The sequence below is a fragment of the Pseudorasbora parva genome, chromosome 7 (genome assembly GCF_024679245.1).
Source record: "Pseudorasbora parva isolate DD20220531a chromosome 7, ASM2467924v1, whole genome shotgun sequence".
Taxonomy (NCBI): domain Eukaryota; kingdom Metazoa; phylum Chordata; class Actinopteri; order Cypriniformes; family Gobionidae; genus Pseudorasbora; species Pseudorasbora parva.
Genome location: NC_090178.1, coordinates 10,497,454 through 10,511,396, shown reverse-complemented (window position 1 = coordinate 10,511,396; position 13,943 = coordinate 10,497,454). Strand labels below are relative to the sequence as shown.

General features: G+C 36.0%; 1 protein-coding gene across 1 annotated transcript in view; it reads left to right on the top strand.

Annotated features, from left to right (window-relative positions):
- Positions 1-940: 940 nt before the first annotated feature.
- Positions 941-13,943, top strand: part of adam22 (ADAM metallopeptidase domain 22) — an 80,135-nt gene continuing 67,132 nt past the window's right edge. The window contains exons 1-3 of the mRNA XM_067448073.1: positions 941-1,470; positions 1,788-1,948; positions 4,964-5,037. Coding sequence (XP_067304174.1) covers positions 1,338-1,470; positions 1,788-1,948; positions 4,964-5,037 — 368 coding nt within the window. The 5' untranslated portion in view covers positions 941-1,337. The remainder of the gene's footprint in view (positions 1,471-1,787; positions 1,949-4,963; positions 5,038-13,943) is intronic.

The window sequence follows — 13,943 nt, the reverse complement described above, 5'->3', positions numbered from 1 at the left end:
AATTTTCTTTGATTGGTCCCTAAAGGGTCTTAAATTTACCTTCAAAAAACCTGCAGAAATCATGTCAGTGTTTAAATCCAATTACCATTCAGTGTATTGTACTGTTCAAATGTCTAGGGTCATTAAGATTTGTTTATAATTCATAAATGTATTTACCAAGGATGCAGTAAATTGATCAAAAATAATAGGAAAAAAAATATTGAAGAAATATTTCAAATAAATCCTATCCTTTTGAATTTTCATCATAACTCATCTCATCAAAGAAACATTTAAAAATAATCATGTTTACTGCAAAAAAAAAAAAAAGGAAAAGGAAAATAAAGTAAGCAGCACAAATGATTTCAGCACTGATAATAATAAATGTTTCTTGGTCACCAAATCAGTAGTGGAATGATTGCTGAACAATCATATGACACTGCAAAGAGTAATGATGCTGAAAATTCAGCAACATAAGAATAAAAAAAAAAACATTTTGAAAAAAATAATAAAATAGAACCTTTATTTTAAACAAATAAACAGATAAATGTACCATGATGAGCAGAATAGACTTTAAAAAATCCCAAATTTTGGTAGTGTATGTAGTCCAGGCTATCGTCTATGGCATAAAGAATATATAAATTGTCTTTAATCCCAACACCTTGGTTGTATAAATTAGAAAACCTTTGAATGACTTCCATAGCTATAAAAATAGCTATGTTTACCGGTTAATGTGAACATAAAAATATGTAAGTAGGCCTACATGATTTCCTCGTGTAGCCTAAATGATATGCATTATTGCATAATAGCCTACCGATAAGCGATATGCATGACAAACGATTTAACTAAATGTCTGGGGTGGTAATGACGACTGATTGTTATGCGTCATTATTAGTTTGCGTTAATATTTTTTTCTAAGTGGCTATATTTTCATAGCAACCCCTGTGTTTCGCTGTGTTTCACTTGTGCTCCTCGCGGGATCGTTTCTGTTTGGCGCAGAAGGTGACAGCAGGTGGAGCGCGCACTACACTACACTACCCGTCATCCCGCGTGCTGCTCGCTCATGTATATTTATGAGGCATTTCTGCAGTGAGGCGGCTGGACGTTATTGATGTCTTGCTGAGGAGGTGGCGGTTTCTGCTCGGTGAAGGGGAAAAAAAGGGCCTGATTTTAGTTTTCCAGAACGCACCCGCCTTCGACCAGTCATCCGCCCGCTGCTCGCGCAACCAGCGTCTCGATGCAGTAGCTGCTCGCGCGTCACTAATGGCAACCAGCGCGAGAGAAGATGTGTGTGCCTTCCTGAGGGAAACAGAAAATCGCGTATAACTTGGATTTAACTCGTATATCGAACATTTTAGGATATGATTAGCCGCGATTTTCTGAATCGAATGGATGCGGGAATGATGTCTCTCCGTGTCGGGAATTCCTTTCTGTGTCTCTTTGTAGCGGTGATGAGCTCTGTGGTACATGCCAGCATCTCCCTGCCTCATTACGGTGAGGGTGTATTTTTTTTAATCATGTGTTTAGTTTATATATTTATATATTCATCACGAAACTAAATTGTTTTGGCGTATTTTTTTATTTTTATTTTTTTAAATCTAATTAGTCCCGTATTTGGTAGCTTAATAATCCGTTCAGGTGTTGAAAACAGACACTAGGCTACTTAACGGGAAATATACGACCCAATATACGAACCTGAGGCGTGATTTATCATTATTCATCTTATTAAAGAAGCTATCATGTAAAGTTTCATACTCAGAAGGAAAATATGTAATTCTTAAAACTAGGCTACCGTGTGTTTATTATTCTAGGAGACGCCTTAGTAAAGACAAGGGCTCGGCGTGATGACGCCAGGTTCCTCGGGAAGGAGAGCACGGTCCCGGTCCGGCTGATGTACCGAATGGACGGAGACACTCAGACGGCTCATGATGTTCTGAACACACGGGTCCGAATGAGCTCTGACAGTAAACAGGTGTGTATTGTTTCATCTCATGTTAGCATGTTATCCGTGTGCCATATGGGATGTGCTGTCCTCCCGTTGCCATTGGAGACGCGCTGCTCTTCAAAGGATGTTTATGTTTTTCTCTATTTCTCTCTTTTCTTCTTACTCTCTTGTAGCCTGAATCTGAGCGATATAAAAGCGCTATGCAGTTAATTTCAATCATTCAAGGGTGATCTAATGACCCAAAACAACACATATCTCTGGAAGATGCTGATGATTAGGCCTCCTGAGGCATCTCATGGCATCACAGCTTCAGAAACACAAAGGACACAGAAAGAACAAATGAGCAGCTCCTGTGTTGGAGTATTATCAGTCTAGATAAATAGTGCATTTTTTTTTTTTTAACATCATTATATAGCACAGAAATGTCAGAAACTGATTACTGATATACTGCATTTTTTATTCAGCAAAACGCCAGATCAGGGACTCAACCTGGGCAATGATGATAAAAGGCAAATGTACTTTGTATTTGTTTTCTAGGTTGAGCGTGTAATGCTATTAGAGGTTTATGGACATGCCATTTCTTTTGTTCTGGCTTTGTCTGGCTTGAAAGATAAGTCTCTGAATGAACTGATATCACATTAATTAATATAAATTAGCTGTATAATGTTTGAAAGTAAAACTACACATTTAGAAATGTATGTATGTTTGTGAGTGAAACCTCTGTAAAATATCTTAGTATTGTTGTCCATCCTGACTGCTCCGGTACTTTTTGTAGTTTGTTGCTCATACATTGTATGACTGAATAATTCTCAGAGGCACAGACACGCAATCGCTCAAGTCTCTTTGACCGGTTAAAATATCTGTACATGTGTCCCGACGTGGTTTGGCTTCGGGCTGTGTGTGCGTGTGTGGGGCTTAACCCTTTGTCTGACATGTGCAGCTGAGCTCTGTATAATTCAAGTGAAAGCTTTTTCATCATGCCAATGCATAGTATTGATTTTTTTAATCAGTGTGGGGTTATATATGATTCTACATTAGAGATTAGAAGCGTGTGCCAATTAAATATAGTTTTTCATAAATACATTTAACTATGCTCAGGTCTGTTTTTAGCTCCACACTTGGCTTACAACTGGATCTTTTTGAAGATTGACAGTTTTATTTATAGATATTTACTGATGCCTGAAAACAAAACCGTGAATCTTTTAGCTTGCTAATTTTAGATCTTCTTTATTTAACAAAATGCGGATCAGAAAAAAATCAAGTCAAGCAGTTTAGAGCGATAATATGATGAAACGACGATCGATGATGCCACAGACATAATGGACAGAAAGCTGCAGCCCTCTCGTATTACACAGTTTCTAGAAAACACTCTGAATCTCTTTATTAGATTTATGTTTTAAAGAAACAATGGTTGAGAGTGTTATTGTGCATTTTGTTTAGACGTGATACACACAAATACACACTCCATCAAGAGGCAGTATGTGGGTGTGTCTAGGGGAGGGTCACTTCATTCAGAGGGTCACTGATGGGTGAAGTGTAGAGGACCCCCCACCCCCCCATTTCTTCCACCCCTTCGTTCTCCTTCCATTTTTATTGATAACTATGCTTTGCTGGTTTAGGGAGAGGTGTGTTCCCTTGGGGGTGTTAGACTCCCCTCACCTCCCTCATATGCTTCTATTTCTGCCCCTTCTGCCCTTCTGCCCTCCTTCTCTCTCTCTCTCTCTCTCTCTCTCTCTCTCTCTCTCTCTCTCTCTCTCTCTCTCTCTCTCTCTCTCTCTCTCTCTCTCTCTCTCTCTCTCTCTCTCTCTCTCTCTCTCTCTCTCTCTCACACACACACTCATGAGATACGGGAACAATGCGCTGCAACCAAAAAGCTTCTCTTTCCCCTGAGGGGGTGTTATACGGCCCTGGCCATATGGGCCCCAAGCAGGCAGTGAATTAACCATCAGCGAACACACACACACACACCCACCAGTCCCGCACATCAAAGTGTAGCCGTGATGAATAAAAAAAAAAAAAAAAAACAATTAGTGCATCTAATTTTACTTCTCTCCCCCTGAACGCCAAATATGTTCTAATTTTACAGTTTTTATTGTCGCCGCTTTTGTGTGGCACCTTTTTTACTACTTTTATTTGACAAGAATATATCACATTGATCTTCCTTAAAACTTTCTATTTGAAGATAAATATATAATTAAATATTAAAAAAGCATTATCAGGTTTAAAATTAAAACCTGTTTTCAATATTGATAAAAAAAATGAATGTTTGTTGAGCAGCAAATCAGCATATTAGAATGATTTCTGAAGGATCATGTGACCATGTAGCATATCTCATTTTATTCTCTCTCCTGAAACACCAAATATTTTTAAAGTTTTTATTGTCTGAGCTCATGTTTGGCACCTTGAGATTTTTTAATTAATTTAAAATAAATGTAAAAGATTAATAAATTGTAAAAACATACATTTATTCAGCAAGGATGCATTACATTCATCAAAAACTGATAGTAAAGACATTTATAATGTTTCAAATTCAAATTGTTACTTGAGCAGCAAATCATCATATTAGAATAATTTATCAAGAATCGTGACACTGAAGACTAAAGTAATGAATTCTATTTTTTTTTTACTTTAGCATATCTAATTTAAAAAAAAGTACTCTTGTCTAGCGTTCCAAAATGCTCCAAATAGCAATTAAACAACTAAAAGTTTCTTTATTTGTATGTTTTCTGAGAGGAATGACAACTTTTTCATTTGCAAGATCCCGATATACACACAGAATTGTCTTGAAAAGTCTTGGCGAGTATTCACACAAACATAATCTGTTATGTCTTAAGTGAATGTCATTTTTAGTTCGATTCAAACAAATCATACATTATTTTGTGCAAATAACAATAACTCATTTTTTGAAAATTTCCTCATTGCGACTCATTTAGCCAGCACAGGTCATAAATATGTTCTAATTTGGTGTTTTTTATTATCTCAGCATATGTGTGACTTTCTGATATATGAAAATGACCAGATCTCATCTTGTCTCTTTTATAGAACCACGTCGCTCAGGCTAGCTTCCAGGTTGAGGCTTTCGGACGGAGCTACATTTTAGATGTGGAACTGAACCAGTGAGTATCTTCTCCCAGGGTGTTGAGTTTGTAAATGCACTGGAAAAATGCAGTGTGTGTGTTACTAAAGTGTGTGAGGTATGACTAATGCCCATCAGATCTATTTGCAAAGGGTTTTATGTTGCTGCTGATGGACTGCATGATCATAATGGCTGTTGATTTATGCTGAAGGAATGGGAAAGACCTGACCAATCTATCGATCATGACATCTGTCGTGTTTCTCTCTCTCTCTCTCTCTCTCTCTCTCTCTCTCTCTCTCTCTCTCTCTCTCTCTCTCTCTCTCTCTCTCTCTCTCTTCTCTCTCTCTCTCTCTCTCTCTCTCTCTCTCTCTCTTTCTCTTTCTCTTTCTCTTTCTCTCCCAGGATTCCATATATGTTGTCTTAATAAGTCCTTGTTCTTATTTGAGTGGTTCTATAGGCTGTTTTGGCATTTTGTGATTGTTTCGGATTTGAAACCGTAATACCCTATTAAAGAATATGGATTATGCTGTCTAATGAAAATATGCCCATCTCACATGCCACCTTGAAAATAAACAAGAAAAAATATTTTATGTAAAAAAAAATCTGCCTTTTTCCAGAGCCCATAATCCATAATTAAGCCCTTATTTTGTAATTTTCATTATTTATATTGTACAATTGAGCCATTTCACCCAAATCCTCATTACCATAATGATTTTTTGTGATTCCCAATATTTGTAATTCACAGTAGAGTACCCATTAATGTAATAACAATGATATTTGTATTTAAATGAACATAAATTAAAGGCAGTATTGCCATTATGAATAAATACTATAATTTGAATAATCAGTAATGTTTTTGCATTATACTAACCAATTGTTTATGGTTGTGAAAATTAGTTGGGAATTCATTAAATCATAAATAATTAATTAAGTTCTATGTCACAGTGCAAAAATATTTATGGTCCTAAAGTTATTTCTTATTTCTTTCTGATGATTTTGGGCTAAAATATGACCCGGCATGTTATTAAAGGGTTAGTTCACCCAAAAATTACCCTCATGTCGTTCCAAACCCGTAAGACCTTCGTTCATCTTCAGAACACAGATTAAGATATTTTTGATGAAATCGGAGAGCTTTCTGATCCCTCTATAGACAGCAATTTAATTACAACTTTCAAGGCCCAAAAAGAAAAGACATCGTTAGTCCATGTGACTCCAGTGGTTCAACCTTAATTTTATGAAGTGATGAGAATAATTTTTGTGTGCAAAAACAAACAAAAATAATAACTTTATTCAACAATTGTGTTCTAGCCTGTGACAGTCTCCTACGCAGTTTATGTTGGAAATACAGTGCTATTTTAATGATGTCTTCACTACCTTTCTGGGCCTTGAAAGTGTTAATTAAATTGCTTTCTATAGAAGGGTCAGAGAACTATCTGATTCTTCAAAAATATCTTTTTTACGGGTTTGGAACGAAATGAGGGTGAGTAATTAATGACAGAATTTTCATTTTTGGGTGAACTAACCCTTTAACAAGTTTTTTTTAGATTAAAAAAAGTTGCTGTAATCAGTATTTTATCTTTAGATGATGATATATTAAGGCTGATTTTACTATGGAGTGCTCATGGACAAAACTCAGCTTCAATTGCATTATTTTTAAGTTTCTTATCATGTCTCATTGTGTAAATAACTCCTATGAGTATGCACCAAAACTCACAGTCATAACATAATTTCTTTCATATTCATCATATAAACTGATACCATTAACTCTTACTGTTACAACCACAATTGCCTGTGTACTTTAAACTGGTGCCAGACAGAGTCAGCAGATTTGATCTCATAATAATAATGCATCATGAATATTTCAGTGTTCTCCCTCAGTGTCTGTGTATTTCCCCTAAACATCTTGGTGAAGAGAAAATCTGGCTTTAAGGTTCGACTCCCTCTGTGTTTTTGTTAGGCCCTCTGGGAATGGAATGTGTTGTGCTGTTGGCATTTTAATGTAGTTCTATCCGGGGTTATTATCGTTAACTAAAACTAAAACAATAAAAATACATTTTCATTGCGGAAATAAAACATTAACTGAAAAATAAAGTATTTAAAATATAATGCTGTCAAATAAATTAATCTGACTTTTTATCTGTAATTAATCATGATTAACCATGATTAAAACGTTAAATTAAAAAAAAAAATTAAAGTCAGTATATTTAATTTTTTTGTTGTAATGGCATCTTTTGATGAACGAAGGCCACTGATACTAATACTGGTACTGATGTCTCTATGAAATATATATCTTTTAATGACATGCAACTTTACAGTATAATTTCAACATTTATTAGGCTTTAAAAAATAAGTGAACTCACATGAACCCATTATAATAAATGTAATATTTACTTGTGGACTTCCTACCTGTTATATATAATCAGAAATGTAATAAAAGGATCATATAAATAATTTCATATACTGTAAATATCATATCATATAAATTATATATATATAAATCCTTATTAAAGCTACCATTTTCTCCGTTACCTTTGTTCTTTGATTAACAATGATTAACAATTAGTCAATGCTTTTGTGTTCTCTCGCGTTTGCTTGCAAAGAACTTTAAAAAGGTTTGACAAAAGAACACAAAAGCAAATAATTTAGGGCGTGAATTGATTTTGTCAATCAGAAATCGATTGATTTGTTGGATTATTGTGGTTTGCTATTGCTGTTATCTCATTTGAGTGACAGGTTTTCCCGCCCCCGCTCCAGTAAACACAACATCGGAGAAGAGATGTTGCTACAAGTGGGAGGGGAAGTTATTTTGACAAAGAATTTATGAGGGCATATGAATAATAATAAAAAAAAGATGTGCATGGATCAATCATTTATAATTGCAATATTCCACAATTTTTTTATTTAGATTTCATGGTGACTTAAAAAATATTGACCCACTTTATATTAGGTGGCCTTAACTATGTACTAACATTTTAATTAATCATTTGATACAATGCACTTACTGTGTACATACATGATTTTTCATTGTACTTACATTTTAAAAATACCTGCCTGTAATTACATCTGTAATTAATTTCTGTAGTTACATTTGTATTTACACAGTTGACACTTCCCTTACACCTAACTCTACCCTTAAACGTACCCATATCACCACACCAGTACCTAACTTTACCTGTATCCACCTCAATATCAGCAAACGTGCTTTGCAATACAATTTGAACGCAGTAAGTACATTGTATTTATTTTTGGATGTAAGTACATAGTACTTAAGGCCACCTAATATAAAGTAGGGCCAAAAATATAAAAACAAAAACACATAACAAATGCATTTATTTAAAACAACAACAACAAAAAATTGTTTATCAATGATACTAAAATAACACTCTTTCTGGAGTCACTGTATTTGAGGACATTTAGGCCTTTAGGGTAGTCTTTATTTATATTATATGCAGCTTAAGTGAAGAACTGACAGATTATTCTACACGTTTCTACCTCCTCAGTCACCCAAATCTAACACTGATGATTTAGCAAATTGCTTAAATAGACATTGGGGTGTGTTCCAAAAGCAAACAAACTCATTTGGAGTAGAGCATATTGCCAAGTTGACGGTATGCTAAAAATACACAGAACAAAAAAATATAAAACAAAAACTATTTTGATCGAACATCTAAACAAGAATAATTTGTCCTCCATCTTTTCACAAGTGCTTGCAGTGCATAATCATAGGACTGCATTCTCCACAAAGTCTACATGCAATGCCAGCATAGAAAGTTTTCTTATAAGGCAGCATAATCGTGCTGCGTATACCTTTTTGAACAGCCGTCGCGTCAGGAGCGCACCCCTGATTCCTTAAAATAATGTCTGCGTAGGCTTCTCACAGTTTTGGATTAGAGCCATTGATACAGGTTATTAAATCAATGTTCTCTCTCTCTGTCAGCATGTGGCTGGTCTTGTTCAGTACAGTATATGGTCTGCTTTAATGGTTTCTGACTGGATGGATTTGATTGCCTCTGTCCCTCTGAAATAGTGCTGTGTGTGGTTATAGCAGAGAGAAACACAAAAGTGTTTGTGTTGTTCAGTTTGTTCTTCTACACCCATGGAGAGCTGGCAGTTGGATCTGTCCTGACTGACCTGCGTCCAGATTACTTTCCCAGTTTCCACCTAGGAAACCAGTTCACTCTTTCATTGTCATTCTCTCACCTCTCTGTGAATTTCTAAAGGTTTGGGATTTTCTTTACTTGTTTGTGTGCATTTGGCTTTTCTCCGGCCACCAGCTGAGACCTACTTTCCAAAACATTTTTCTTTGCTTTGTGATTATTGTTCATCAACTTTAGTTAGCAATCTCGACGCATCAGATTGACATATTTATAGCCTATCATGTTTCACAACAAAACGTTTTGTTTTGCTTGTATTATTTTCTTTTGCACGCCACTTACTCAAACTCTAACACCCCCCCCCCCCAACACACACTCACTGGCCTGCCCCCTGTACCCTCTCACTCACTCTGAATAATGAATGAGTGTGTTTGATTAAAGCAGTTGGAGCAAATGGGTTTTCTGCTTTTCAATCATGCTGTGTCGCCGTGACGACAGACCATGTGACAGAAAGGAAGCATTAAAATCAGTCAGATATGGCTGATGCGGGGGGGGGGGGGGGGGTGTTGGCAGACAGCTGCAAATCTGAACAGATAACAAGACATCACAAGCTCACCTTTGAATCAAACAGAAATCACTGCAGACAAATCATGCATATTATATCAGATCCCTATGCATGGTAAGTCCCATATTTGTCTAGTTTTCCAGTACCCTCATCTAAACCTCCTTAAAGCAAAATCAATTTACAATCAATAAAGCAACATTTCCATGAAACAATAGGCATTGTTCCCAAAGAATGTGTCTTGAATGTGTATTATTATTAAAGCTACACTGTGTAACTTTTTTTAGTTTATTCTTAGCTAAAAACATTTAGTTCTTTTCAAAAACATATGTGCTCATTAATGTATATTTACTTCTTTCAAGTAATAAAGTATTCTCGTAAGTTTATAATATGCCATTGAAAATACGAACGGGTGAGGGGTTTGAATGCCGGTCGCCATGTTGCCTCTCCATCTTGAAAGTACATTAGCCGAAGAGGGACATACCCATAAATTCAAGCTTCGCCTTTCGCGTTTTAACACTCGATGGCACCATGTCGAATGTGAAGAGGGGGATTGCCATGTTAATCTTGGACTAAATCGTTAAAACGAAATCAGAATTGAGAGGAACAGAAACTAATATTCACTGGATTGTCATATACCTTTACACCGCTAGATGGGGGAAAATATCACACAGTGTAGCTTTAAATATATTACATTTTCAAATTTAATATTTTAACGGTATTAACCTAAACTTAATTTTTTTGTAAGAAAAATTTATGTTTTTTATATTTTTTATATTTTTATGTTGTTTTGTTATAAAAAGTAATAACTACTTTAAAAAAATCACAGTTTCCTGTTTTCATCATTGATAATAATAAAACATGTTTCTTGAGCAGCAAATCAGCATATTAGAATGATTTCTGAAGGATCATGTGACACTGTGATGCTGAAAATTCACAGGATTAAATTACATGTAAAAAATGTAAAATATTTTTTTTAATTAAAACTTTTATAAAAATATTTCACATACTACCTTTTTTTATCAGATTGATTGTTCAAATAAATAGGTAGTATCATATGTGAATGTATATAGTCACCCTCTATCTTTCTCATACTCGCAAATATGTGGTCTCTCATGTGAGACTCATAATATTATGAAACATAATGTATAATGTTATACTGTCGCCTACATTTTCATTTTTGGCATGAATCTGGTCGAATCATAAAACTTTTCTGTAAACCACACCCACATGCTCCATGCAAGGTCTGATTCAGCAAAACGCTATGTAGAAGAGTCCCAGTGTCATCTGCCATCTGCTACTGTGAGCCTATGTTTGACCCAGACAGCACACGTGTGACGTCTCATCAGATCAAACCTCTGGCAGGACGCATCTGCTGAGACACTGGTGTGTGTCAAACCTATTGTTATTGTTGTGATTTTATAGTAAGATCACTGTTGTTTTGTGTGTATATACACTGCCAGGCCAAAAAAAGTTACTGTTTGGATTTAAATAGGCAAATGCAAAGAGCATACTAAAAATGTATAACATTACATTCATTTCCATTTCTAGCACTCTGTAAAGTCTCCTCCAGCACGTCCCAAAGACTTTCAATGAATTTGCGGTCTGGACTCAGAGGTGCCATTTCATGTGTGAAAATGATTCTTCATGCTCCCTCCCAACCATTCTTTCACAATTTGAGCCTGATGAATCTTGGCATTGTCATCCAGGAATATGGTCATGATGTGTTTAAGAAATGAATCGCTACACACTCCATCAATTAGACTTAGAAGAACTGTTGCCAAACATATATCATGCTAGAAACATAAAAATCACTGCAGTAATGATCCAATCACAGTCTCTAAAACATTTGCCTATTTAAATCCAACATTTTTTTTTTTTTTTTTTTTGTGGCCTGGTAGGATATTTCCACATGCTTGCAAATATAAATCAAGTTCATACACAGTGATTTATTTTAGAGATACACACACACACACACACACACACACCTCAGCTGAACACTTCATGCATTGCCATTTACATTCATCATCATGTCAACTGTGTCCAGCATGCATAAAAAGAGTCCGAATACACACCTCTCCAATCACCATCATTGGTTTAATTTCAGATGACAGTTACACCTGAGCATGTGTGTGTGCATGTGTGAGATGTCTCTTTATTGTCTTTCGGGGTGCTCAGTCTTTTACATATTATCTAAAATAGAACCGACTCTTGTTTCCCAACCGGGTTGGGTTATTTTGTGTCCAACATAATTAGCTTTCTATACAGACTAGAGTTTAGATTCCCTGCCGGAGCCCGAGTCTGAACCTGACCCGAACGGACCTGCAGGCTGGGTCGGGCCGAGATTTCTTAGCACTATCCTCGGGCCGGGTCAGGCCGGGCCCTTGATCAAGCGTTTGTGTTTTTTTAATCATTACTTTATTAGTCTAATTGGGTGGGCAGAAAAGCTATGCTATAATCAGAAATAATATATATATTTTTTTAGCAAAGTAAGAACTAATACTACAACTAAGAAACAAATGTGTAGGCTACAAAGTTGCACAAGTCAGGATAAGTCCAAAAATGCAGGTTAAACTCACAGCTTGTGCAGTGATGAAGCGCAGTATTCTGAACAGAAACAGAAACTGAGTCATGAGCTGCTCGTGAACACTGCACTTTGCTTAATTAAATATTTTAGTTTCAAATTGTTTCATTTAAAAGTGGGCATTTCAAGCTTATTCAACACATATTTACACATATTTATCATGTCTTTGAGGCAAGTAGCCTGCAGAGTTTCAGTTTATTTATGAGACATGCTCCAATTCATGAGCCATGAAAGCAAATTCATGTCACGATTATAGTCTGCTATTTGCTTCTTATTTATTAAATCCAGCCAATTGGCCGAAGAAACCTTTATTAAAATTAAGATACAATTTAAACAAAACTAAATAAATGCTTTCTACAAAATAAAACTTAATATTAAACTAAATATAACCACCAAAATAATATCTGAACCACTCGCATCTTTTGCACTTATAATCAGATGAAATGTAAAAATAATATTAAAATATTTAAACATAAATATGAAAAAATAATTGTTTAATGGCTACAGCAAAGTAAGCTACAGATAAATGTCTGAACTGGATTTGAGCAAACATCATTTTACCGGTGAGCAATTCATGAGCGTGCGCAGCGCGACTGCGGCGTTTTGAGTCGAGTCAACTTTATTTACATTATAGCGCTTTTATAATGACAATTGTTTCAAAGCAGCTTCACAGTGTTAAACAGGAAAATATTGCAACAAAATTTGATTCAGCTTTACAGTTTTTTGAGCCCGATCCAAGCTCTAATCCAAACTCTATTCCAAAAAAGTTAGGACACTGTACAAATTGTGGATAAAAACAGAATGCAGTGATGTGGAAGTTTCAAATTTCAATATTTTATTCAGAATACCACACAGATGACAGTCCACAGACATGCCACAGATGACATGAAAGTGGCATGCCAAATTTTGTCTCATTTTGGATTTAATGAGATCTACACATTTCAAAAAATTTGGGACAAGGCCATGTTTACCACTGTGTGGCATACCCTCTTCTTTTTATAACAGTCTGCAAACATTTGAGCACTGAGGAGACAAGTTTAGGAATAGGAATGTTGTCCCATTCTTGGCTATTACAGGCTTAGTTGCTCAACTGGCTTAGGTCTTCTTTGTCGCATCTTCAATGTTTTCTATGGGTAAAAGATGTGGACTGCAGGCTGGCTATTTCAGTACCCGGATTCTTCTAATCAGCCATGATGTTGTAACTGATGCAGTATGTGTTCTGGAATTGTCATGTTGGAAAATGCAAGGTCTTCCCCGAAAGAGACGATGTCTGGATGGGAGCGTATGTTGTTCTAGAACTTGGATATACCTTTCAGCATTGATGGTGCCTTTCCAGATGTGTAAGCTGCCCATGCCACATGCACTCATGCAACCCCGTACCATAAGAGATGCTGGCTTCTGAACTGAGCGCTGATAACAACTTGGGTTGTCCTTTTCCTCTTTAGTCCGGATGACATGACATCCTAGGTTTCCAAAAAGAACTTCAAATTTTGATTTGTCTGACCACAGAACAGTTTTCCACTGTCCCACAGTCCATTAAATGAGCCTTGACCCAGAGAAAATGTATACTCCTCTCATGTTTAGATATGGCAATTTTTCTCTGAGAAACTTCTTTTTGATATTGCTCCACTATTTTTTGCCACAGCATTGGGGGAATTGGTGATCCTCTGCCCATCTTGACTTCTGAGAGATGCTGCCACGCTGAG